The 27,619-nt window shown below is 53.7% G+C and overlaps 1 protein-coding gene across 1 annotated transcript; it reads left to right on the forward strand.

Annotated features, from left to right (window-relative positions):
• The first annotated feature begins 206 nt into the window (after positions 1–206).
• NMT1 (N-myristoyltransferase 1) lies at positions 207–27,619 on the forward strand. Its single transcript, XM_075561979.1, has 12 exons — positions 207–375; positions 14,139–14,247; positions 16,964–17,108; positions 19,101–19,219; positions 20,400–20,491; positions 21,191–21,307; positions 21,867–22,037; positions 22,533–22,641; positions 24,713–24,883; positions 25,386–25,553; positions 26,653–26,790; positions 27,255–27,619. Exons 1-12 carry the CDS (start codon positions 245–247, stop codon positions 27,273–27,275), a joined length of 1,491 nt encoding a protein of 496 aa, XP_075418094.1. The 5' UTR covers positions 207–244; the 3' UTR covers positions 27,276–27,619.

The raw sequence follows: 27,619 nt of genomic DNA on the forward strand, positions 1-27,619 counted from the left end.
AAGCGCGGCCGAACGCCCGGGCTTCCGGGTGTGTGACCCCGCCCAGTCTGGAGGACAGACTCCGCCCCCGGGTTCTGGGGATTGAAGTTCACTGGTTGCCGTTTCCAGGCGCTCAGCCGCGCCTAGCGGCGGCGCGTCCCCCCGGCGGCGGAAACTACAAAACCCAGAAGCGAGCGTAACTTGCCCTCGTCCAATGGGAACGCCCCATGTAGCGGGGCGGAGAGCCGGGCGCTCGCAGCTCAAGATGGCGGACGAGAGTGAGACAGCAGGGAAGCCGCCGGCACCCCCGCTGCCACAGATGATGGAAGGGAACGGGAACGGCCACGAACACTGCAGCGACTGCGAGAACGAGGAGGACAGCAGCTACAACCGAGGGTAACGAGATCCTCGGAGTTCAGTTTCCGCCCAGTCCCCCACAACCTGGTCCCTGGGGTGCGGGGAAGTCACCGGGCGCCCAGTGTTAACCCCACCCCCACGTTCTGATTGGCGACGGTATTGGGGTTCTGCCTGGCGATTGGTTCCTGCCGTTGTCATTCACCAAGAGTGGGTGCTCTGGTCTTGGGGGCCGGAGACATTCAGTACTTTTATTATATCCAAGTTCTTCTGGCTAATGTTCCACCCGTGTGCTGCAGGCGCACCCGAGGCACGGCCGCTTTGGGGGCTGGCTTCTGGTGGCACTCCGCGGGACAAAGCCGTGGCAGCACGGTTCAAAGGGAACGTTACCTGTAGAGGTGTGCTTGGAACGAACTGATTAGCAGTAAACGAGTAATAAAAAGTCCACCTGCAATGAGGAAATTCTTCAAGCCACACCAACCCTAATTACGTTGTAAACTGTCGCTACTACAGAATCCCAAAATAATACTCGCCTTATAAATCTTAAGTAATTACTGTATGGCAATGTTTCGAGCTGTACGGCGTCTGTTGCTGCAACGAATCCATGTTCCTGAACAATACGTAAGTAGGTCTTCCAGTATCCTTGCTCTGTGGCCTTTGTGAACTAGCCTCAAGCTTCTAGCCATTGAGACGGGATGTTGCTTCTGAGACACTTTGGAAACCAGGTTGAAGACAGCCTTTTGTGCTTTAGGGGCGTGCCTGCTAGTTTAAGTGTATTTCTTCCGACAGAAAGAGCAATAACCCAGGCTTTTGAGTGCTGCGTTCTTCTAAGCCACACCCAGTCATTCATCTTTCTTCACGTGGTTACCGGGCCTAGCTCTCCTGGTAGCTGTACAAGTCTATTTAGCTGAAAACCATGAGAGATGATTTTGGCTGTATCTATAACTCATTCTGAGTCAGTGGTGGTCTGGTTGTTCATCCGCAGCTTGTCATTTGCAGGGTTCTTGGTAGCTGGATGATACTGGTTGAAGTTTTTGGATAGCCTTTAAAAAAATTATTCTTCTGCTTACCTAGGGGACACCGGGGAGCTCTGGTGGTGTAGTGGCTTACAAGTTGGTCTGCTAAGCGGGAGGTCAGCAGTTCGACACCACCAGCTTAGCTGCTCAGCCGGTGAGATGAGGCTGTCTCCTCCCAGAAAGGTTCAGTCTCAGAAACCACAGGGGCAGTGCAGTCCTACTCTGTCCTGTTGAGTGGTCACGAGTCAGAGTTGACTCGATGGCTGTGAGTTTGAGTCTTAGGGGACTGGAGAGTGGGGGATTAATTACTGCGTTTGTCATCGGCTTGTCGTGGTGGCAGACCCTTAACGTTAAAAGCTTCAGCTTTTCCGTTCTTCCTGAGCATTAGCACTCACACTGGGAATGCAGAGGAAAAGGCAGCTTGCCAAATGTGGCTTTATAAGACGGTGTTGCTCTAACCCCCAACAGGTCCAGTGTAATGGAGCCGTGTTTTGAAGTTTGAGATTCCTTAGAAGAAGCACTAAGAAAGAGGAAGTAGAAGCAGGGAAAGTGCAGCCCTCCTGGGGAAAGGTTGGAGTCCCAGATGAGAGTCGTTCAAGGTGAAAGTCATTTCAGAAGTGAGAATCTGGCCCTCTTCATTGCTTTTGGGGTAGTTTGTTTTGAGTTTTCTCTGCATCGATGACGTCTTTGGCTCCGATCCATACGTTTTCCTGGGGTTCTGTTGCCTATTAGCAGTGAATCACTTTGCAAAATGGCTTGGCAGAAACTTTTGTTCATAGTAGACAAAGTGGTAGCCCCCCCAAAAATAATCTTTGGAGGTGTTTTTCTCATTGCTGGGTGAGTATATTGAGCTTACGGGCATCCAGAACCTAAAGGTCTGTGAAAAACAGGGTCCAGTCTGGAGGCTCTGAGAGTTCACTGCTGCCACCGAGACAATAGACTGAGGTAGAACCGGCATTTCTCAGTGAATGGTCAAAGGACTTCAGTTTGAGGAAGAAGCCGCATGGCATGGTGGGAAAAGCTCTGTTCCCTCACTGAGGGATCTTGTAAACTTGAGAGAGCTACTTGGCCTAGAGTTGTGGGATTAAATGGGATAACATCTTGATTGCAGCCCTCTGACCTGGCCCCTGCCCTTGATTCAAATCATCCCGAATCCTCTTTTCCCAGCCCCCGCCCTGCTCATTACATACTGCATCTTTGCATAGCTTTTATCATAGCAGTAGTGGCTAGCACTTGGCCGTTTTGTTTGTCCCTGTGTCCAGTCCCTACCTCACCCCCCTGTAGGGGTCATGTAAATAGGGATTGTGGCCTTGAGACGCCTCACATTTAGTGGGCGTCCTTGAGTGAATGAATGAAACACCGGCAAGGCGTGGCTCAGCTGCTGGAGGAGGCCCTCACCGAGTGGAAGGAGGGGAGATCTTTCTGCTTTATGGCCATTTTCCTGACATGCCAGCAGAAGAAGCCTGAACTTGTTGCTGTTCAGCTTCCTCTGACTCAAGATGCTCAAGCCCTTTTTTTGGCTGCTCTGTGTTTTGAGTGCCTTCCAACCTCGGGGATTCATCTAGCACTCTGTTCCACAGCACCCCCTCCCTCTCACTCATCGCCAACTCACAGGCTGTGAATCTGTACGGGAGCAAAGAGGCATATCTTGCTCCCACAGAAGGGCTGATGGGTTGAACTTGCTGGCCTTGCGGTTAGCAGCGCCATGCTTCCCCGCGAATGCCACTATGGCTTCTTGTTTGGGACGTATAGGGCTTTTAATGACTAGTTTTCAGAAGATGAGCCCTCGTAGCATAGTGGGTTAACTCGTTGGCTGCTAACCACAAGGTCAGCAGTTCAAAAATTACTAGCTGCTTTGAGGAAGAAATATGAGGTCTTTCCATTCCAGTAAAGATTTAGTTTTGGAAACCCACAGGGGCACTTCTACTCTGTCTTCACTCACTGCCATTGAGTCGATGCCGACTCAATCCCCCACCCACTATAGGACAGGGTAGACTGCCCCTGTGGACTTCTGAGACTGTTTACCGGAATAGAAACCCCACCTTTCTCCCCAGGAGCAGTGGTTTTGAACTGCTGACCTTCCGGATTGCAGCCCAGCTCATAACAACTACACCACCAGGGCTCCGACTGTCTTGGAGGGTCATGGGAGTTGGAATGGACTTGATGGCAGTGAGTTTTTCCCTGAAGAGTTCAAAAGCAAGCACAGGCTGTTTAGCCTCATCTCTCTTAATCTTGACATTCTGCTGGAAGGTGTACACCCGGGTGAGCCTGCTGATACTTGAAGTAGCTGTGGCATACATAGCTTCACGTCTAAGGGAACACGCCAGGCCACCGTAGCATGGTAAACTGACAGGTGGGTGCTGGACCCTGCCTTTACCTTATGCTATTTAAAATGCTTCCAAAAGTCAGCTGAGAATTGAAAGGCACCTGCTCTTTTGGATGGTGTCAGTTCTAAAGTGCAAAATTCGTAAGAGTTACGGATTCTCTTTCTCGGTGGGTTCACGATGCTTGTAACGGAGATGAGTTCCAGTCATGCACTGGGCTAATAGGAAATGCACTGGGCTTAGTTTCTTACGGTTCCTTGTATAGAAGTTTAGCTTGAGATTTTTCTAGTATTTGGTGAGTATAAAGTTAATATGTGTATATAAGCATACACAGATGAATATATATTCTCCCCCCCCAAACCATGTAAGAGTTTTTATTCAGATTTTTAAAAATATATTCTCTAAAATATATATATATATATATATATATATATATATATATATATATATATATATATATATATATTCTCTGCCTTTCTCTTAGGATTATAAACTCCCCAGACTGGACCAGTCTGCTTTTAACATTTTGACAAATTAACCAACATGCTTCAGTACTATTGGTTTTTAATTTAATATTGGACCTGCTGGTTGGATATGTTTCTTTTTCTTTTTTAATTAAAAGATCATTTTATTGGGACCCTTACAACTCTGGCTACAATCCATACATCGATTGCATCAGGTGGATTTGTACACATGTTGCCATCATTCTTTTCTAGACATTTACTTCCTATTGAGCCCTTGGTGTCAGCTCCTCTTTTTCCCCCCTCCCTCCCCCTATAAATTCTTGCTCTCTAATACATATATTTAGTATTAGGTGCCTGCCTACATTTTTTTCTCTATCATTTTTAATCCACACAGCAGGAAAGGAGGTCAGCATTTTTCCAGACAGAACTTCCCCTCAGCACTAGAGGAGAATCAGATGAAAACACATTAGGCTGTGTATTTTTGCAGGTCTGTGGTTCTGAGCAAGCAAAGGTCTGTTGGAAATTCTGCTCATGCTCGATGGTGTACTTGCTTGTTTTTCACGGTAGACTCCCAGCAGGTCTGCTAAAGAACGAACAATCGGATGACATGCTGTTATTGTTAGATGCCGTCGGGCAGGTACGTACAACAGCTGAGAGCCTGTCCGGCCCTGTGCTTGGCAGGGCATGTGGATTTTGGGGTGGCAAAGTTCATCTGTGTGTTTTGGAGCAGGAAAGAGCTCTTAGGCCATCTTGCTTTATTGGGGGCTCTTATAGCTCTTTTAACAATCCATAAATCAATTGTATCAAGCACATTTGTACATATGTTGCCATCATTTCCAAAACATTTTATTTCTACTTGAGCCCTAGGTATCAGCTCCTCTTTTTTTCCCTCCCCCACCTTCCACCCTCATGAACCCTTGATAATTTATAAATTATTTTTATTTTCCTATTTTACACTATGCGCTGTCTCCCTTCACCCATGTTTCTGCTGTTCATCCCAGGGTGGGGGCGGGGTGGTCATTTTGTATCCATCATTGCCATCTGTTCCCCTGTTCTTTCTCTTTTCTCCCCACCTTCCCTCATGGTATCACTCACTACTCTCATTATTGGTCCTAAAGGGTTTATCTGTCTTGGATTCTGTGTGTCAAGAGCTCTTATCTGTGTGCCAGTGTGTATGCTCTGGCCTAGCCAGATTTGTAAGCTAGAACTTAGAATTAAGGCCATGATAGTGGGGGAGGAAGCATTAAAGAACTAGAGGAATGTTGTGTGTTTCATCATTGCTATACTGTGCCCTGGCTGGCTTATTTCTTCCTTGTGACCCTTCTGTGAGGGGATGTCCTGTTGTCTACAGATGGGCTCTGGGTCTCCACTCTAACCCCCCTCATTCACATAGATATAATTGTTTGTTTTGGATCTTTTGATACCTAATACCACATCCCGTCCGCACTTCATGATCATGCAGACTGGTGTGCTTCTTCCATGTGGGCTTATTTGCTTCCCTGCTAGATGGCTGTTTGTTTAACTTTAAGGCTTTAAGACCCCAGATGCTGTGTCTTTTGATAGCCGAGCACCATCAGCTTTCTTCACCACATTTGCTTATGCACCCATTTGTCTTCAGTGATCATGGCGGAAAGGTGAACATCACAGAGTGAGTGCCAGGTTGTTACAGGAAAGTGATCTCGAGTTGAGGGAGAACTTGAGTAGAGGCCGAATGTCAGTCTGCTACCTTAATACTTAACATACAAATATATGAACATATACCTATATCCCTATTGTCATATATTAATATATTTGCATATGTACATGCCTATGTTTAGACCTCTATAAATGTCTTTTGCCTCCTAGTTCTCTCCTTTGTTTCCTTTTACTTTCCTCCTGTCCCACTACCATATTTGACCTTCATTCGGCTCTCTGTCCTCCCTCTCGGCTACACTGCACACGGTTGAACCCCACCAGGCATTCTTTGCCCTCCTGGCCATCGATGATCTCTTACTTGTTCTTAACATTCTTTTGGAATTTATTTCTCAGTGTCATTGATGCCATTGAGATGTGGGTAAGCCATGGGTCCTTTGATAAAGAAAGTCTTCAGCCTGCTCGCCATCGCACAGATAGCAGTTAACATGGGTTCTTAGAAAATTTCCTCACTTCTTGAGTGTGAGATACCTTCCTTGGGAACACACCGAAGAGAAGAGAATGGTTTTTTTGGAAGGAAATCCCATAAAGCGAGTCTCACTTGCTTTTTTTCCATTCAGATTCTCCAAGAGTGATTCTTTCCATATTCATTTGATGGCTTATAACTGCATCTGGCTCTTGGAAAGAAAGCTTTTTTAATCCCTTGTTATTCCTCCCCTTCAGCTCGGTTTTCTAAACTAGATCAAAGCAGAAATGAAAAGAGAAACCTCATCACTGATACCAAATAAGTGTTCTAATTTTATTTCTCAATTAAAAATCCACTGCTGCCGGTCGAGTCATTTCTGACTCAGAGCGACCCTGTAGGACAGAGGAGAGCTGCCCCCGCGGTTTCCAAGGCTGCAGTCTTTAGAGACGACTGTCCCAGCTTCCTCTCCTGGAGCAGCCAGTGGGTTCCAATTGCTGACCTAATTTTGGTTCATGCCCCAATACTTTAACCACTGTGCCACCACTGTGGGCTTCACAATTAGGTGGCAATTAAGTACAGAAACTAATCAGGAGCTGCTTCAGAGAGAAGAGGCTGGAGAGCAGAAGAAATGAGCCGTAATTGGGAGCCTATTTCAGGGAGACAGCTGCTCCTGGCGCACCAGTTCTGCTGATTTTCGACGTTGTCTCGCGCAGGCAGTGTGTGTGCCCATTGGTCCCTTAGCTTTGTTCAGTGCGCCGTCAGCCCTTTCCTTGCAGAGCCCATCGGGTTTTAGAATTTTAGGAGGAAGCCTCTGCGGCTCATCCTCTTCCATCTTTTACCCAGAACCCGCCCTCCGCCTGTGCCCTTGTGAGTGCTGCCTCCTGTCAGGCACAGAGCCCACGTGCGCTCTGTGGGAAGTGCCCGCAAAGCAAACCTGACCGCAAGATTCCTCAGCGAGTCTTAGCTGTTGTCAGGTGCTCACGAGATGCCACCTGTCGCTTGTGTCACTGCGTGTGGGGCCCTGAGCCCTTGACATGGATGTGCCTTTCATGGGGACTTAGCAGGACCATGAGATGTGCTTCTGTCATGGGGTTCGGGACCCGACTTACCGCATTCTCCCTCCCTCCTTCTTGTCAGCCCTGCAGCAGTAGCAGTCCTAGCCTTGGATCCCATCATTCCCCCTTGGACTCTCCCAGGTTTGGGAGCCAGGTGGAGGTGGAGATGACTGGCCCCTTTAAAGGCTCCTTGCTTCACCAATATCTTGCTCAGAGGTCATGCTAGTGTGTGAAGTTGCCGTCTGCCAGCATTGAGTCATTGCTCAGAAGATTACTGGCAGTGGTCACTGGGCAGCAGTTGATTTCACCTTGGAGGCGTCAGGTCAGTCTGACTCTAGAGAAACCCAGAAGATGTGGTGTGGACACTTAGGTCTCATCCCCACTCTAGACAGCGTCATGTAGCGCGGGGCTTTGTGACCCTGAGAAATGGTTACCCAGCATGACAGCACTGGTTTGGTCACCGTGGAAACGCTGGCTGATTAACCAGGGAGAGTGGAGGACCCAGTATAAACCATCTCTGTCACCCTTTGTGCGCCTGCTGTTCCTTTCACTGGACACCCTGGTGGCAGAGTGGAGTGCATTTATTTTTCTGATCATTTCGGATCCACACACATTTTGATTTAGGCAGAGCGGGGCATTGCCTTACTGCAGGAAGCGCTCCTGTAGCCGCAGCAGCTGCTGCTGCAGCCCTGCCCATGATGCCACCTGTGCACCTGGTCAGGCTGCTTCCTTCAACCCACTCACACTCCGGGAGCGCTAAGAGGATTGCCCATGGCCCCGTCAGACCTCGGGTGTGAACTGGCTTGCTTGCCAGGGGATCTCCCATATGTGAAAGGTAGAATTAAAAGGAGATTGGAAACCTAAGTTGTCCTCAGTAAGTTCCCCTGGTGAGTTTGAATTTTAGCCCAAAGCAGTCACTTCCAGTTTCTTGGAGTAGAAAACATGTGACTAAAAATTGTGAATTTTAGCACCTGGGTACTTTCTGAATGACTGAATTGTGTGATGCATGCATTATGTCCCAATTTTTAAAAAAAGGAAATCCCTGGGTAGCCTAGGTTTAAAACATTGGGGTCATTTGAAATGGTTGCAATGAAGCCTTGTGGTTGAACTTGTAGGAGTGGGACAGGGCCTAAGGAGAGGAGACGTGGATAAGAAAGTGGACGTTTCTCATCTCAGCCAGTGGCATCACCCCTGCTGGCTTAGAAGCACACACACCACAGCCGGTCTATAGAAGTAAGTATACATCAGCCGGCCTCTAGAGCACACCACAGCTGGTCTCTGGATGGGTTCTACATGACCCTCTTTTGGGCTGGCGTTCCAGTTTCTTGTCATGTATTGTGCCTGGAAAGTGTCAGCCCAGCCTGTATGTGCTGAAACCTTTCCTGTGTGCCCAGCACAGCTGAGGGTTGCTAGAGCAAACCTCTGTATCCTAGGACCTGGACTCTGAAACCTTTTAATTCCATTGGGAAACCAAAAAACACACACTTTATTTATGGGTGCTCAGTGACATGAGATCATGGTTTTAATGGTGCACCCCCTTGTTCCTCCCCTCCATGGGGTGAGCGGTTAGCATGCTCGGCTGCTCTCAAACTTTTGGAGGGCTGGGTCCACCTGGAGGAGCTGGAAGAAAGGTCTGGAAATTACTTAGGAAGAGACACAATTGAAAACCTTCTGGAACACGCGCCGATGCTCTGGGGTCGTCGTGAGTCACAGTTGATCAGTGACAACTTGTTTTGCTTCATTGGACAACCGTGATGAGTGGGAAGCAGAGGAGTTAGAGAAGGCAGGTCGTCACTGCAGGGAGCTGGGAGGCGGACTCTTGGCTTAACCTGCTCCTCGGCTGCAGGGCCTGGTGGTGAAATAGAATGAGTGTGTCTTTGGCTTCGGCGGATCCTCGGATGAATTCTGATGGGAGGGAGACTTGGGGTTGGGGAGGAATGAATCCCAGCCCTCAGCTTAGTGGTGTGCTTGCTCCCAAGGCCATTGGTTAGAGCGGTTCTCAACCTTCTCATGCTGCGACCCTTTCATACAGACCCCAACCATAACATTTTTGTTGCTGCTTCATCACCGTAATTTTGCTACTGTAAGAATTGGGCGACGCCTGTAAAAGGGTCATTCAACCCCCAAAGGGGTCACGACCCACAGGTTGAGAACCGCTGGGTTAGATGATTGCTTCATCTATAAATATCAGGTTAGGCCAGATGGCTCTGCGATCCCTTTCAGCGCTGGTTGCTCAGGCTCCACTCTCCACCATCTCCTCCATAGCTGCCTTCCCAGACACCCCCGAAGAGGCATTGCCCTCCAGTGAGGCCATGGGGAGTCCTCGCTGCCATTGAGCCTGCTGCTTCTCTGTCAGCTTGCTCTCCACCCCCACCCCCACCCTGGCCCTCTGCCCTATTTTCGAAATTCGCACTGAGATTCCATTTGCACCTCCCTCCCCTCCCCCTGATTTCCTATAAGGGCATAGTCTTAGGACCCCGTCCATATATGTGAACCGAGAGTGTCCTGGCTGTCATGAAAAGATGATGGACTTTAGACTCGTTAAAGGGCCCTTGGCATTCTTTTCTAAAATATCCCCTTCAATAAACCTACTTCTTCAACCCTTTAAAAATTAAAAAAGGTGACAGACCCCACTCCTGGTTCTATTGTTCTGCTAATTAATCACATGTCCATGAAGTTGGTCGTCAGTCATCTTTACGTTGGAAGGATGTAAGTCTTCACGTTGTTGTACGGGCTTTCATCTCCCGTACGTTGAAAGGCACCCTCCCAAGGAAGCACGTTGCTCCAAGTTCTCTGCTCCTTGTTCCGGAGGCTGAGTTCATAATCTGCTAGAAAAACAACGGAGCACTTGGACTTGGCTTAGTGTATTCCAAGATTCTAGCTCTGATCAATCTCAGGTTGAAGGGCATTAGGCGCCTTAGTGGAGCTTCAAGTTAGGAATTGCACTGTCACTAAGATCAGTGGTTCAAGTCCACCTACCTGCTCAAAGGGAGAAAGAGGCTGGCTGCTCCTGTAAAAATCTGCAGTCTTGGAAACCTACTTAGGGCCGCTGTGAGTTGGAATCAGTTGGATGGCAGTGGATGTGTGTGTGTGTGTGTGTGTGTGCGCACGTGCGCACGCACGCACAGTGAGGTGACTAGAGAGAGGTCTAGAGAGATAGCTGTTTCCCTTTTGCAGAATCCCAGCATGCTCTGGGGTTCCCACCAGTGCATGTGGACTTTAAATCAAACCGCACCAAACCCATTGCCATCCAGTGGGTTCCAGCTCGTAGTGGCAACTCAAGAGGACAGAGTAGAGCCGCCTCACGGAGTGTTGTGGAAGCCCACAGCGCACCCTTCTCCTGCGAAGTAGCTGATGAGCTCAAACCACTGACCCTTCAGTTAGCAGCCAAGTGCTTCATCACGGTGCCACCAGGCTCCTGTAGCCCACACGCCCTACTCCACCCCTGCAAAAACATCCACACCAGTGCCTTCGAGTGGCTTCTGATTCGTAATGATTCTGTAGGACGGAGTAGAAGCAGACTGCCTCAAGTGTCTTTCAAACCTGCCTGGTCAGCAGCCAAACTCTTAACCACCGGGCTCTTTAAAACTGATGCCGAGGGCAGTGCTGGCTGGTGCTTGCTCGGCCCCAGCTGAGGCCTTCCTGTGAGCTGACTTTGCCCCGGTGCTGCAGGAAGTCCCACTCCCAGGCTGCACGTGTGTCTTAGGAATGCTGGTGTCCACTGTGGTCATTTTGAAGGTTCCCCAGCAGTCTCCGCTGGTTTCCTCTTGAGGAGTATGCTTCGTGGACCATCTCCATTCATAACGTGCTCTCCTGGAGGTGGCGTCTATCAGGGAGCTCGGTGAAAGGACTTTGTTTTAACTTCCCTGTGTTCTGCAAGTTCAGACAGGATCATTGCTCACTAGCTGCATGTGCCCATCGAGCCAATCGAAAGAAAGCAAACTGAAGTCCTTGGGCTTAGTGTAGCTCTTGGGGTTGACATGAACCAACAGGAGCTCAGCTGGAGATCCCCGGACAGACACGCTGTCAGGAGGTGAGGCAACACGGAAGTATCTCCAAAGAGTAACAGCAACTGGCAGGGCACACCGGTCAGGTTTTATGGGTATGTGCACATGTAAAGATCTTGTCGGGGGAAGCAGGGAGGGGAGGGAAAATGAGGAGCTGATACCAAGGACTCAAGTAGAAAGCATATGTTTGAGAATGATGAGGGCAACATGTACGAATGTGCTTGACACAGTGGAGGGATGTGCGTGTTGTGATGAGTTTTACAAGCCCCCAATACAATGATTTAATTATTTAGAAAAAAAGAGACCGTGTCAAGGTGAAGAAGTCGTTTCTTCTGTTTTTCTTATTGAAGCAAGGTGGAATTTCCCCCGGGTTAGCAGACAGTCCCTCGTCTTGCACTTGATCCCCTAACTGAATGGTCAAGGGGATTCGTAGGTGCAATCACAGGGGCTAGATGGTTCCTTCCATAAGCTGCTGTGAATACGGGCTTAGAAATTCTACCTCCCGCCGGGACACTACTGTGTCTCCCGCCGGCCAGTGTTGGAATCTCCTCGTGCTGCTCATGTTTCTCATAAGAGGAACAGAGTCATCATCTGCAGAGGGCCTCTGTGGGTGACTTAAAAAGAAAATAAGTTACTGAGGTCTTCAGATCATAATTGACTTATGGCTCCTGATTTTTGTCATGGCCTTGGGGTGTCGCTGAGAGTATGAGGATTGGTTTGTTGGGATTCTCTTTTGCATTTGCTTGTTTTGAGAAGATACACAGCAAAGCAGAAACCAATCTGGCAGTGCCTACCTGTACCATTGCCTGCCGTCAATGCTGTTCTTCAAGTGGTGCCCCCTCTCAGCCTCTGCTCCCAGCCCTTCCCCTCCCGTTACATCAACTCGCTGTCCTGTCTGATGTACTCTCCCAAATCTACGGCCATCCACCCTGTTGTCACTCTCATCATATCCAGAGGGCCCAAACTTAATTGCCCTGCCACTCCCTTTACAGGGGGGGGAAATTACTCTGCATCCCTAGCAAGTAAACACATTTGCACAACGGCCCATAAACCAGGATAACACAGTGTATAAGGTACCTGCTTTTGCTAGTGCTCTTACTAGTGCTCCCTCCCTCCCCTTCCCTCCCCCCCCCCCGGGGTGCAGCATCCCCCACTTACACTCACACACACTCACTCACACACTCACACGCACTCACACACACACTCTCACACACACACACACACACACACACACACACACTCACACACACACACTCCGTGGCACCGGTCTTCCTTTCCTATATTGTCTGGGTCCATTGATAGGATATCTAGTAAGAGTGCCTGGGGCCGGACTCGGGGCTCCTGCTTGGACTGACATGGCCGGCAGCCTTTTCTAGATCTTCCTGGCCTCACAGGCCTCCTGCCCCAGGGGCCACTGAGAGGCTGGCCAGGCTGGTGCAGGGACAGTTAGTTCGGAGCAGCGGAGCGGCCCCTCCAGTGTTAGGATGGGCTGGCGGGAAGCCACTGAGGGTGATGTCTCCCAAGTTAGGCAAGCCTTGGGAGCGGGGAGGGGATGGGGGAAGGAAGTCATTTTCATGGAGGTGAGTCCTGTAGGGTGAGCCCGATGGACTGAGGTCAGGGGGATCCAGGAAAGGCTGGTGAGCGCCTCTGCCAGCGCGGGCTCTGAGGGCTGGACACGAGACGCTGTGCGAGGAGAAGGGCGCTGGCCTTCTCCCCATCACTACCTCTGACTGCAAGGTCGTTCATATGCATTTCCAGACCCTGGAAGCTTTCTGAATCATAAGAGAACGTGGGGGCTCCTGGCTTTGACTTTCCAGGGGGAAATTTCCAGTAGAGATGACGAAGTGACATCAGGCCCGACTCCAAGGCTGGCGGAAACCAGCTGCGGCAGCACCAAGAGCTCCAGCGGCGGGCGAGCATGGAAGTCCACTACTCAGCTGGAGGCTGCCCAGGCTCCAAGGAGGGGCTGTGGCAAGAGGCATGACGGAGCATGTCCCAGAAACCCTCTCTGACACCGTGGGTGTCTCATCAAGATGCTGAGGTGCAGCACAGGACCCGGGCTCAGAGAGTATGGGGCTGAGCCGCCACTGTTGCTCCGTTCAGGACTGGGGCACGTAGGGTTCCGTGGGGAAGCAGCACCCAGAAGACCCGCTCAGCTCTGTTCAGGGCACACCCACATCCGTGCCAGTTCTTCTGGGCAGGAGTAGCCTGGGGCTCAGGTGTTGTGCTGTGGCTTGGTGTTTGCATTTTCCAGACCCTTCTGTTGGATTTTGCCTGTGGTGACCACTGGGCCCGGCTACGCAGGCCTGATGGCTGGGCTGTCTAAACACAGGGCACGGACAGCTTCAGATCGCACTTGTCCTCGGCCCTCCTTCCCTTTCCCATGCCCCCTGCTGCCCTAGGGCCCTCAGGAAGGTGGACGGCAAGGGCGCAGCATTCCCAAAGAGCACTCCTGCCTTTCGGCTGTCATCCTCTGGACTCCGAGGCTCTAAGTAGAGGATGGTCCTGGTGTGGATGCCTGGCTGACAGGTAGCCTTTGCCTGTGGTAGCCTGCAGTCTAAAGAAGATGAGCCCGCCAGGCCCCAGGGATGGAAAGGCCCGTCAGGCGAATAGGCATTCCTTGCCCTGCACTCCATCCTTGGGAGGCTGTATGGAAACGGGGAGGAGGGTGGTGTCCTCCGAATGCCCCTGCAAGACCTGGATTCTCCAGTCAGCTTCTGAAGCCAGTGGGTTTGATTAAGGAAGGTCTGGTTCCACAGAGAGCCCTTTGTTTTTACCAGGGTAGCTGCAAACAGATCGGGGGCAAAACAACCGTGCCTCAGTATTTACTTTGTCTTACAGGGGTCTGAGTCCAGCTAATGACACTGGAGCCAAAAAGAAGAAAAGGAAACAAAAGAAGAAGAAAGAACAAGGCAGTGAGCCGGGCTCGGCCCTGGACCAGCCTGTGAAGGTAACAAGGCGGCCTGTGTGCTGTGCTGTCTGCAGCCAAGAGTGTGGGGGCCAGTGTATAGCGGCCGTCTCCACTGGTATTACTTCAGGTTGGAAGAGTTGGAGTCCTCTGCTGTCCTCCGCTGCCCAAACCGAGGGGATGAACCTCCTCTCCGTACCTTAACAGACACAGCAGGTTAGACACTTCTCCCACGCCAGGTGCCCGCCCCCCAGAACGTCCAGGTACATCCATCCGTGCATGTGGTGCTGTGCTAGATGCCTTAGTGACAAGCACACGGGAACAGCCCCTGTGGCCTCGAGCAGTGGGCTCAGCCTATTCTCTGGAGCCCTCGCCGGTCTTTGCAGGGGGCCCTGTGTGTACTTGAGCGTCCTCCTCCCGCCACAGACACTGGTGGAAACGCGAATCCCACAAGTCCCGAGAAAGCGTCTTTGAAAAGAGGCTTTTATTTAGGTAGAGGGGTCCTTCTCAACACTCGCCCCTGGGAAAGCTCAGCGCACACCCATAGCTCCCCTTTTAGGATTGCCTCCAGGGAACACAGTCTCCTGTCATCATGTCACACGATGCCGTATGCCTCAAATCTTAGGCTCCAATTTGAATCTCCTTCCTTGCTTAGATTGGTCTCCAAGTAATTTTTTGTGCTGTCTTCACTGCCAATCCTTCTGTGAGCTTGAGTTGAGTGTGGAAATGCTGCTGTGGGCCTCAAGGAGCCCTGGCCACGCACTGCCAACTAAAACCATGGCCATCTGCTTCTGTAAAGATGGACAGACTCCACAGCCCTGCGGGGTGGTCGTGTCCTGTCCCACAGGGTCGTATGAGTCCGAATCCACTCACGCCTCTGGGGTTAGTTTGGGCTTTATTATTACCTTCAGAAGGACCCTTGGTGGTGCAGTGGTTAAGTCCTTCTAACCAAAAGGTCAGTGGTTGGAATCTACCAGTGTCATGTGAGATACAGGCTCGCTGCGAGCTGCAGTGGATTCTGGAGCGTGAGAGCTGCCCCTGTGTTGGCAGACACTTCCCTTGAATTCGCAGCTCCACCAGCACCGTCTCTGTAGGGAACTGTACAGCCGGGTTTCAGTGCCTACAGTCTGCATCTTGACTTCCAGCCCAAGCCCAGACTGTGGCTTGAGGGCTCTTTGCCTGCCCGGGGTTCGGTGTCAGGTGACGCCGGTGGGATCAGAGCTCTAGCCGGCATCAGGGGTTCCCTTCTGGAGTGGACGTTTCCAACAAGGCGCTGTTTGCATGGCCTTCTAGTGTCGTCTGAGGGTGCTGCAGTTCGTCATAGAAAATTTAGGGGGGAAATGCATGAGGAAACTTAAATTACAATCTGACTTCCAAGAACAAAGCACTGTCATAATTGACAATCTCCCTTTTCTTGAGAATTTAAATACAAATAACGCATGGGTGTGAGGACTTAGTCTCCCATCTCTGTACCTTATGTGCTTAAAGACGGTAGGTAGTTCCCAGAGGGAAAAGTGCAAATCATCAGTGAGTGTGCGAATGAGATCAACTCACCAGAAAATGCAAAGCAAAACTCTCTCCTGGATTGGCAAGGGTTACGATTTGGGATTGGCCAATGGTAAGGGTCTGAGGAAACAAGCGCGCTCACTTCTCTGCACATTAGGTCATTTGTTAATAGTCGCTTTCTAGAAAGTGCCTGCTCAGCTGTGCACACTGCTCAACACATGTATTATATTCCCGTGAGCAAAAGCAGGAGCACTGGAAGTCCACTGCAGCACTGCTTGTAAAACAACAACAAAACAAGCTTACTGCCCTCCAGGTGATGCCGACTCTAGCGACCCTGTCAGACACCCGGGTAGGACTGCCCCTGTGAGTTTCTCTTTTGTTTTCAAATTTATTTCTTGTTTACTGTAATCTGGCCTGAGTAGGCTTTCAGGTTTGAGATGCTTTGATCTGGTGGGTTTTTTAAAAGTTTTATTGGCATTTGATTCAACAGTTCCTTCACGTCAAGAAGGGTTGTGCATTGTGAGTGCTGAGACTGTGGCTGTGAGACTACACAGCCCGGCCTTCTCCAGCGGAGCAGCTGGTGCAGGTAGTAGGCCAGCATGTGACCGCTGCGCCACCAGGGCGCCCCAGGGTGCACCCATGTGCGCGTCCTGACATGGGAAGGCCTCTGAGAGGTGGGTTTAAAGTGGAGGTGTGAGGAGAACGAACACTTCCGGACCATCCAGTTGTAGTTTTCAAAGCTGTGTGTGTGCCTTGCAGGCTTGCATGCCTCTGCCCACCCTATCTTCCAAAATAAGACGACAAGGATTGTGTCGAAGAGATAGGATTGCTCGATCTATACTTTCTATACCTTGGGCTGCTAACCGCCAGGTCAGCAGTTATAAAACCTCTAGCCGCTACAAGGGAGACAAGACTTTCTGCTCCGAAGGGTTAGTCTTCAAACCAACCAACCAGTGACAGTCTTGGAAACCCATGGGGCAGCCCGACCCTGACCTGTGCGGTTGCTGTGGATCCGAATGGACTCCATGGCAGTGAGTGGTATTTACTGTGTGTTTCTACCTGCTCTTTTTCGCCATCGCACAGGGATAAGACTGAGCAGGGAAGCAGCTCTGGAAAACACCCACCACCGGGCAGCGCATTCTCTAGTTGTCCTGCGATGCCATTCCCACCCTTAGCTCTCTGAGCTTGTCATCAGTCACCAGTGTTGGCCAGCACAGTAGACCGCTTCTCTCCCCGTCTCTGTCTTGCCCAGATGAACTCTTTGCCAGCCGAGAGGATCCAGGAAATACAGAAGGCCATCGAGCTGTTCTCGGTGGGCCAGGGGCCTGCCAAGACCATGGAGGAGGCTAGCAAGCGAAGCTACCAGTTCTGGGACACACAACCTGTCCCCAAACTGGGTACGTATGTGTTTCCTTCACCAAGCTCTGTGCGGGAGGCTCAGTTGGTGGTGGCGGTGGTGGGCAGACGTGCAGTGGGGAGCGGCCTTGTGCACTGTAGCACATGTTAAAGGGAACTTGGGCTCTTTTAGTGGCCCCTCTCCCCACACAAATCTACACGGTGCAGTGGCCCACACGTGAGGAGCGGCTCTGTCTGCTCAGCGTTCGCTCCAGTCCCCTCCTCATTCCAGTTCCTCTCCCTTTTCTCCAAGCCTTTACTTCCATCCATCCATGCTTGTTGGGCACCCAGGATGGTGGCAGCCTATATCTGCTTCCCTAGCCAGTGGCAGCCACACAGGTGTGTGCTTTCAGATTCAGGGGCGCAGGAGGCCTGGGTGAGAATTCCTGCTGCGGGCGGGACCGTGTCACCAGCCCGAATGAGAAAGTCTGGCCTTGTACATGACACAGTGGCAAAGACCGCCAGGGCATTGGTTACTGAAATCACTTAAGGAATCCCTTACCCCCACTCCCCCCCAAAAAAAACACAACACCATGTTGGAAGCTAAGTGTGGCTTGGAAAGGGTGTGACTTAACTCCAAGGCCCTGCAGAGCAGAGCTGCTGGTGCCTCGCTGGACTCTGTCAGGGTTTAGCCGTCAGTTTCATCGACTCCAAGATTTGCTTTTGTCGTTTCTGTATCCATGAAATGAATTGGAAGTGGGCTGACTCTATCCCATGAAATCCCAAGGTTAGTGTAAGCCTGAATCTAAGGCCCATTTCATAAGCACGGAAGACAAATCCCGGAACTGCTCCAGCCCGCCCACCCACAGGTGGGAATAGAAGGTGGCTGGACGCCTTTCTGTGGGTGCTGCTTCATGGCTCCTCGTGGTGCAGCCTTAGCGGTGACGGCTCCATGAGTCACACTCCCCAGAAAGGGGACTGCCGACTGTGGACGGGGCTCCTGTGTTTCCTTCTGCTCCGTGTCGTGCAGCGGTGGCTGAGTGAAGGGGAGCTGGTGTCAGTCCTGACGGTGGTTGGTGGGTGGTGTCCTCGGCTGGGGCCCAGAGATCGGGGAAGTCACTCGTAACTGGGTGACGTTTTGAGCTCGGACTCTGACATCAGTCAAATCAGGAGGGAGGGTGTCTAGTGCGTGCTGAGCCGAGCCGGTGGAGGCTGGTTTGGTTTCAGAGCCATTTTATTGGGAGCTAATGCAGATAGCATATTGTTTCTCAGTTCTATCACATCGAGCAGGCTTGTATAATTGCTACCACATTCCGGTGGGGACTTTTTGACAACTTGAACACCTTCTTCCAAATGGGAACAATAATGAGCTCCGGACCGTGGAAATCCATCAATCCCATAGGGCCAGCACCAGCTGGTGTTTGTCCAGGTTTATCAGATGAGTCTGGTTGGGCTCTGAGCGCACCCACAGTCCCTGAGAAGGGGCGTGCTGTCCAGGGTGGGTTGTTGGGTCAGCGTCCCTTCCAGCAGCAGTGCACAGCCTCCGCGCGTCAGCTCAGGGGCACTCGGGGAGCTGTGGACACCGAGGCCCTGCGTTGGCAATGGCCGTTGTCGCCCCTGGAATGGCCAGGATTGAGGCTGGCACCTGGCTGCCGTCCTCTGATTCAGGAATGGGCCCAAGTGTCGTGTTAGCTGTTGACACAAAAGCTGCCTTGTTGCGATTCCTTACAAACCCTCCCTGTGGATGGCCCGGCCCAGGCCGCATTCTTATTCTTTACACCCCGGCCGGCACAAAGCCGACGGAGTAAAGGTCAGTGTTGGCCATTCAGCCACTGAGCAGGCCTTTGAAAGGGTTTCCAGAAAACCAGCCACCACGATCCCAGTGACTGTTCTGACTGCCATGGGCTGGCCCTCAGCACAGGGCCATGGCCCGCTGGGGTGCAGGCTGCCATTGCGGGTACAGTGTGTCCACGACCACAGGCTCCTAGCAACGGGTTGGCCACCCCCCCCCCAGGAGGCAGGGGGAGAGGGTCCCAGCTCTGCTCTTCTTCTAGGAGAGGTGGTGAACACCCATGGCCCGGTGGAGCCTGACAAAGCCAACATACGCCAGGAGCCCTACACTCTGCCCCAGGGCTTCACCTGGGACGCCTTGGACCTGGGGGACCGTGGTGTGGTGAGTAGGCCGTGTTGCTTGGGTACTGTGTCACGCTAGGCTCTGCAGCCACACGGAGGGCCTCGTCAGAGCTGAGCCAGCCCCCAAGCAGCTCTGAGCAGACCCTGCAGGCACTGTCCACAGAAGCCCATGACTTCAGGCAAGTTGAGAGTCAACCTGCCTTCCACGAGATCTGCTACTGAACTCACGCCCTTGTCTTATGTGCACTCTGCCCCCACTGATGAGCCTCTCTCTACCGCTTCCCATCCCAGCCACCCAGAGCTGCCTCGTCCTGTTTGCTCAGCCCCCTCTCTAGGAAACACGAAGATGTGCATGGACCTTTGACGTCCACACTTGAGCCAGCAGGTGATGGTGGCTAGGACAGCAGGGAAGGCCGAGAAAAGCTTGTGTCAGGCCTGTGAAGGAAAGCCGGGCGTGGGAGAAAATGGCGACAGATCTCCTGGGAGCTGTTTCTTTTTTGTTGTTTTTGTTTTTGTTTTTTTAATCATTTTATTGGGGACTCGTCTAACTCTTACCACAATCCATACATACATCTATTGTGTCAAGCACATTTGTACATTTGTTGCCATCATCTCAAAACATTTTCTCTCTGCTTGAGCCCTTGGTATGGGCTCCTCATTTCCCCCCCTCCCTCCCACCTTCATCATCCTTGATAATTTATAAATTACTATTATTTTGTCATGTCTTACACTGACCAATGTCTCCCTTCACCCACTTTTTTGTTGTCTGTCCCCCTGAGAGGGGGTTACATGTCGATTCTTGTGATCAGTTCCCCCTTTCTCCCCTCACCTGCCTTACCCTCCTGGTATGGCTACTCTCAATATTGGTCCTGAGGGATTTACCTGTCCTGGATTCCATAGAGCCGTTTCATAACCACCTCCCAGAGTCCTCTCCATGAGCTTCGTGGTGGAAGCAGCATGGCTCCGTTATTGGTGAGGGGGTGGAGAGTTGGTGGCTGGCTGGCTCTTCTGGTCTCCTGGAGGAGCTTTAAGTCAGCCCTCCACCCCGTGGGGTCCATTGCCTGCCACATCTAGGTGCTGTTCCCAGATGACCTGTCGTGTCTGGGGTAAGGGGGTTTGTGAAGTGAGACGAAGCCTGTTGGCAGCCTGCCTCATCCTTCTGAAGCGCTTTGTGCGCCAGGCTCCTGAGGCGGGGCCCTAAGAGTGCCTTCTTCCCTCAGCTGAAAGAGCTGTACACCCTCCTGAATGAGAACTACGTGGAGGACGATGACAACATGTTCCGATTCGATTACTCCCCAGAGTTTCTCTTGTGGTGAGTCCTGGGCTTCCTGAGAGCGGCACAGCCACAGGGCACCAGAGTCCCCATGCTTGCCAAGAGCCAGGCTCTGAATGGCAAGCCGGAGCGTGCGTGCCGAGGGCCCACTGCATCTGAAGGAGCCAGGCTTCAGGGAAGCTTAGAAGCGGCAGACCTTTGCCGAGTGGGTGCGCAGACGAAGACCTTCTATTATATGGTGGCTTTATGGAAAGGGCGTTGGGGGTCAGACCTACCACAGTTTAAAAGAGAAGCAGGGTCATTTTCTGTCCCCTTCCTGAAAGGGACCCTGCCTGGGCCACTGCCATTCTGCCGGTGTAGCAGCATGAAGGCCACGGTGGGAACTGCCTGGAGGGGAGGGGAGCCACACTGAGCAACAGCTGGAGGGCCCTGTGGCAGGCCACAGAGCTCGGGGGCTGCATGGGGCGCCACCAAGAGGCTACCCCTCTGCTAACTTGGTTTCCACTGCCACAATGAGATGGGTGGGGAAAGCTCTCCACACAGGACCCTCAGGTTGGGCGCGAGGGGTCAGGTGCGCTGAGCAGAGGAAAGGGCCCAGGCTCAGTCCTACTTGTGCCCTGGCGGCCTGGTCCCAGGATAGTTCAGCTGTTGACTCCCAGGGCATGGTGGCTGTGGAGCCCAAATGGCAGCCCAGTTCTGCTGGCCAGCAGCACCCCTTTGCCCCCATCTCTTCTCCAGGGCCCTCCGGCCACCCGGCTGGCTTCCCCAGTGGCACTGTGGCGTTCGAGTGGTCTCAAGCCGAAAGTTGGTTGGGTTCATCAGCGCCATCCCAGCAAACATCCACATCTACGACACGTAAGCGCCAGCACCCTGCCCACCTCCACCCCAGCCCCCGCCCCTCCAGTGAAGAGAGAGGAAGCCCCCTGACCAAGTGGCTAGGAATTCCTGGGCAGCATGCAGCTCCTGCCTGTCACCTGGGCAGGAAAGGGTCAAGCTGGAGGGGCTCCTTTGTCTGCTCTGCTCCAGCCCCCTGCTGAGACACTGCAGCTGCAGAAACCAGGCTGGAACCAGTGCGACCCAGATTTACCGTCACTGGGGCTCTCCGTCTGCTAGCTCGTCCTTCTTGTGGGAAGTAGCAGGACTGTCTGCCAAGGCTTCTGGGGTTCATGGGCTGTGGGGTCTGAGGCTGTCAGAACCCCAGAAGCACAGCCTCTCGGCCAGCGCACTCAGTTCCCTGGGCCACGGCCCAGCTTCTTAAAGGTGCGGCACCTGCTTGCTGGAGGTGCACACCCCTTGGAATCCAGTTGTGTGGAGGAGTTGCAACTCCTGCCTGTGGAGGCTGTCAGTAGCTAGAGCCCCGTGGGCCGGGAGGGGAGGGGGGCGGCAGGTGGGTTACCTGCTTCTGCTTCTCCAGGGAGAAGAAGATGGTGGAGATCAACTTCCTGTGTGTTCACAAGAAGCTGCGCTCCAAGAGGGTGGCCCCTGTCCTGATCCGAGAGATTACCCGGCGGGTTCATCTGGAGGGCATTTTCCAAGCTGTGTACACGGCCGGGGTGGTACTCCCGAAGCCTGTGGGCACCTGCAGGTAGAAAGCTGCCCACCACCCCTCAATGGGTGTCGGCGGAAACTTGGAGGGGGCGCTGGGAAGGGGCCCTGGAAGGCGAGCACCTCGCTCAGCCCTGCTGCCCACTCTCCATCATCCGGGGGTTTGGTGTTGAGGCGTAGCTGGGGGGAAATGTTCCGTTTGGGCCCTAGTTGGGTCCCTTTTGTTTTGAATAGTGTTAGTGAGTCAGAGAGGGCATGTCTGATCCCTGGGCAGCCTGCCTCTGCCTGGAGGGCAAGGTGTTGGGGGCCAAAGAGTACTGGCTGCCTAAAGGGCCTTCAGAGGGAGACCTCTGGGGAAATGCACAGGAACGCTGTGACTGCCCCTCAGATGGAGCACCCCAGACCAAGTGGCTTTTGAAATTGAGAAAGAAAATAGGGATTTTGGTGAGCAGGCTGGGGCGCCACCTGCCGGCCACCACCAGAGCTCCATGGCCTGCACCCTCTGAGAGAGAACTGGGCCTTTGTGTCCCCACAGGTACTGGCACAGGTCCCTAAACCCTCGGAAGCTGATTGAAGTGAAGTTCTCCCACCTGAGCAGAAACATGACCATGCAGCGCACCATGAAGCTCTACCGGCTGCCAGAGGCCAGTGGTGCTGCGCGGGATTGGAGCGGGGGTGGGGGGGTCGGGCCCGCTGAGCCGACATGTTGGTGTGCCTGGAGGCCTGGACATGCCATTCCTGCCCCGTTGGGTACTGATGGCCAGTGTCCAAGTCCTGTTGATTCCCACTCCTGAGATCTCTCGCTCGCCATCATCAAGTCAAGGCCCACTCCCAGCCGCCCTGTAGAACAGGTGGAACTGGCTCAGTGGGTTTCCAAGACGGTAGCTGTTCACGGGAGTAGAAAACTCCATCTTTCTCCAGAGGAGCAGCTGGTGGTTTCAAACTGCTGACTTGCAGTTAGCAGCCCAGTGGGCAGCCACTCACTCTGCCACCAGGGCTTCTGTCATGGCCCTATAAGAAAGAGGGGAGAACTGCCCGCAGGGCTCCACGGCTGCAGTCTTTGTGGCCTCAGATGGCCATACCTTTCTGCTGTGGAGCAGCTTGGTGGGTTTGACCTGCTGGCTTTGGTTAGCAGCCGAGCACTTGAACCACAGTGGCCCCTGGGCTTCGCCTCTCTAACTCTGGGTTTGCTTTAGCTGACGTTCATCACGGGTCTGCAGCTGGGCCAGCTTCTCCACCATCTGTTGGTGGGCTTGAGGACAGGCCTCTTGTGTACTGTTGCCCCGAGTGCAGAGAAGCAGAAGGATGGGTCCGCATCCTGTGCTTTGTGTCTCGCGAACCACAAGCCGGAGCCCGGTGACAGTGCGTTGGGAGACTGCTGCCTTCGCCTGCCCGGAGTCCCATGCTCTAACTGACCCCCAGCTCCCTCCGAAGCATATGCATGCGCTGGAGCTCCCTCACTCCATCTCTCGGAGCTTCTCTGGTCCGTGGTCAGCCAGCACTCAGCTGCCCACGTGGGCCCCTCGGCCACCAGCCTGGATCCCTCACCCAGGGCCCCAGCTAATCTGCCACAGGATTGGGGTCAGGAGCAGCCCAGCTCGAGACAGCTGTGAATGCTCTGCCAAGAAGCAGGGATTGGGGTCATGTGTGCATTGAGCCTGGAAAGCAGCTCCGCCTCGGGGCCACGCTGGGTGCTGGGCCAGAGGGTGAGCACAGAGCGTTCTAGGAGGGCTGAGCCGGAAGAATGCCCTGGCTGGCTGGTGGGGGTGGGACCCCGGCACACTGCTCTGCAGCCTGGGGTGGAGGTACCGTAGTGGGGGCTGCGGTGTAGAAACAAGGTGGCGTCGGAGTTGATGAGGCATTTGGGAGGCACCAGTGCCAGGTGAACCAGATGGGGACTAAAGCTGTGTCGGCTGGTAGCTCCGTCCTCATTTGGGATTCGGCAGCACCCCTGCATGGGTCTGCACCTCCGGGGAGGCTCTGCTAGCCCCAGCCCTTGCTCCCGTGGGTTCAGGTTTGAGATGAAGCCGGTGGGTGGTCCTTGTTTTTCTTCAGAGTGTGACTCGCAGTGCCCACTAGGGGGCATTGCTGTCTCGGTGGTGTCCGACCAGGCCCTGTCCTTGAGGCCAGTGAGGCAGAGGGATGTCAGTGAGAGGGTGGAGTAGCTCTGTGCTGGGCAGAGGAAGGTGGGTGCCCCATTACCATTTGGTGCCTTCTGTGTCATTAGGGCAGCCCCGCGCAGTGTAGAATGTTTAGTGGGGGCTCTGGTGTCTACCCAGTAGATAGCAACAGTACCTCCAGCCAGGTGTGATAGCCAAAGATGTCTGGACCTTGTTAAATGCCCCTTGAAGGGGGAAACTTGTCCCCACCAGGAGAGGAATGAGGCCCAGCCAGGACAGCCCACTGACCTGGTGTGCACTGAGGGGCTTAGACCTACCAGGGCGGGCAGGGTGGCCGTGCTTTCTTAGAAAACCAGGAAGTGGTCACGTGAAGAAGAGGTCGCTGCCTCCGCCTTCACCGGGGCAGGGGGGCCAGGGTGCGTGTTGTATGTCAGGAAAGACCACTGAGGCAGGGCTGGTGCCTGAGACCAGTTAGTTGATGGAGCAGGTTGTCCAGGAAGGGCTTCTACCCCTGCTGTCCCTCAGTGGGCAGGTGGGAGACCAGGCCCTGGCTGTGCTCGGCATGTCTGAGGTGGTCCTTCCTTCCTTCCTTCAGATGCCCAAGACCGCTGGCTTGCGAGCCATGGGCAAGAAGGACGTCCCAGCAGTGCACCGGCTCCTCAGCAGGTACTTGGAGCAGTTCCACCTCACGCCAGTCATGAGCCAGGAGGAGGTGGAGCACTGGTTCTCCCCGCAGGAGAACATCATCGACACCTTTGTGGTGGAGGTGAGTGGCTAGGCCTCGGGCGGCCGAGTCTGAAGATCTGATGGGGCATTGACATGCTCGGCTCCCTTGCCCATCCACGCGTGTCCTCCTCAGAGATAGGCGGAGCCCTCCCTCCCCTCCCCTCCTCTTGGTGGTGACGAGTGGAGAGAGCTGAGCCCCTTGTCTTAAGTCAGACCACCCTTGGCTCCTGCCTGCCCCAGCTTGGGCTGGAGCTGAGCCAACCTGGGAGAGGGTGAATGGTAAGAGGTCCCTCACAGCGTCTCGGCCAGCGAAGAGCTCGATGGGCTCAGCTCACAGGCCAGCCAGCTCTCCCTCCTGGTTCTGTCCTCCAGTACCTTTGGCCTATGCGCTCTCCCTCCTCCCTGAAGAGCCTGCGCAGTGCTCATCTGAGGCAGCACTGGGTGTGTGTGTGTGTGTGTGTGTGTGTGTGTGTGTGCGTGTGCGCGCGTGCGCGCGCCGCGTTTGGGCTCGAGGGTGACCATGCCCGCCTGCTGTCTCTCAGAATGCCAATGGTGAGGTGACGGACTTCCTCAGCTTTTATACCCTGCCCTCCACCATCATGAACCATCCGACCCACAAGAGCCTGAAAGCTGCTTACTCTTTCTACAATGTTCACACCCAGACCCCTCTTCTCGACCTCATGAGCGACGCCCTTGTCCTCGCCAAAATGGTGAGCAGCACCCTGGAGTATGTCCCTCAGAGACCAGTGGGGCGGGGCTGTCGAGTTGGGGGCACAGTGCCCAGGAGTGGCAGCCTGCTGGCCGGGAGGCTCTGCTGGGGTAGAGTCCCAGGAGTTCCCAGAGCTCAGACCTCGAACCTCCGCTCGGTCAGTGAGTTTGGTTCTCACAGGAGGTGCTGCCCGGGAGCCCGACGAGCCAGCCTGCTCGGGGTATACAGAGCTGCTCCTTACGGCTCCCGGCCACTGTTCGGTGAGTCATCAGAGCATCTGCCCATAGAACAGGGGGTTCAGGCAGCTGTTCCCCAGAGAGAACATGGTGCCACGTGGGCAGAGCGGATCCAGGGGGTGAGGCTAAGCATCACCATCTCAGAGCAAGGTGTCACGGCATTCACTCCACGGTGCAGAGGTGGGATCTCTCTCGATGGGGTTGTCGAGCAACAGTGGGAGCCTGCCTCTTAGGCTGGGGGTGTGGCCTCCCTCCCGAGAGGGCTGCAGGGGCCCCTGCCTGTGAGGGAGCTGAACAAGACTAGTGTGCTTGGAGGGAGGGATGCTGCTGCGGGGCAGGCTGGCGGAGAGTGACCTGCAGCTCTGTCTGAGTGCCGGCGGCAGTGTGCCGCTTCCGAAAGGCAGTGTCTGGGCCGCTCTGGAAAGGTGCGTGTGGTTGAAAGGGCTTCGAACCAGAACACACCAACATGTGTGAGATGTAGGTGCACAGGAAGGATCGCCAGAAGAGGGGACGTGGTGGGTGGAAGCCTTGCACGGGAGACTAGGAAGAGGCCTCAGGAGCCCTTTCGGGAGTCTGATGCGGGGACTGGATTGTTGCTCGGCTCCGAGAGCAGCACTCTTTCCCAGAGGGGCTGCCGGCTGCCCTCGTTGAGCGGGGCACCAGGGTTGCCAGACCCCGTTGGTTGCTGTGCAGCATGCCCGCTGCCCTGGTTTCCCAGGGGAGAGGTCACATCTAGCCGGATCTCGGCCCACCGTTTTCCCCGTCCTGGTCCGCCTCCGTTTTACCACCCTGAGACCGCCTGGCTTTGCTAGGGGGCCAGGGCTGCAGCCGTCCTCATGCGGTCTGTTTCTCCCCGGCCGGCAGAAGGGCTTTGACGTCTTCAATGCGCTGGATCTCATGGAGAACAAAGCCTTCCTGGAGAAGCTCAAGTTCGGCATCGGGGACGGCAACCTGCAGTATTACCTGTACAACTGGAAGTGCCCCAGCATGGGGGCAGAGAAGGTAGGTGCCCCTGCCTGCCACGGACAAGGAGCGGGGGTCCCCGGCAGCTGGGACCACCTATGCGGGGAAGAAATCGCTTCAGTGAGGCCTGACTAGTGTTGGGGCCTCTGGAAATTCCCGCCCGACTGCCCAGCCAGCGGAGTGGCCTTTCCCTTCCAGTAGCTGCTGCGTGCCGTCTCAGCCCCAGACCATCTGAGGAAACGTTGGCTGGATCAGTGTGGGGTAGCTCAGCCGCTCGCCTGCGGGCAGCCCCGGGCTTGGGAACACTGAGCAAGCCGTACTGTCTGCCTTTCGGGGAAGGGTCTTGTAGACACAGACGTTGGTGTGCAGGCTGGGCAAGATGGCCCTGAGCTGGCGGGAGCCTGCTCCCAGCACGGCTGCGTGGCTTAGTCCAGGACTTGAGGACGTGGGCAGGGCATTGGACAGATGCTCTCTCATCTGCCTTCCTCTCTCCGCTCTCCTAGGTTGGGCTGGTGCTGCAGTAGCCAGCTGCCCAAGACGTTCTGGATAAAGCCACTTGAGAGTTCAAAGCGAGGAATGGAACCCCACTTGTTGGTCCGATTTTCACAAACGTGAGAATCCCTGGCCGAGGGAACAGAACTGCACCGGCTTTTCCAACCTGCCACTGAGTCCGACCATTGTATTGTCGTGGCGTGGGCGGCGTGACGTCACCTCTGGCCGTGCCGCTGGTCTCTGTTTTCCAATTAATCACATCTCCTGCAGCCGCAGTCACGGGAATGTACTGCTGAAAGCTAGCTTGTGATTGGCATATTATGGAGCTAACGGGTGAATAATAAAAGTATATATATATATATTATATATATATAAA

This window comes from Tenrec ecaudatus, chromosome 10 (genome assembly GCF_050624435.1).
Source record: "Tenrec ecaudatus isolate mTenEca1 chromosome 10, mTenEca1.hap1, whole genome shotgun sequence".
NCBI classification, from domain to species: Eukaryota; Metazoa; Chordata; class Mammalia; order Afrosoricida; family Tenrecidae; genus Tenrec; species Tenrec ecaudatus.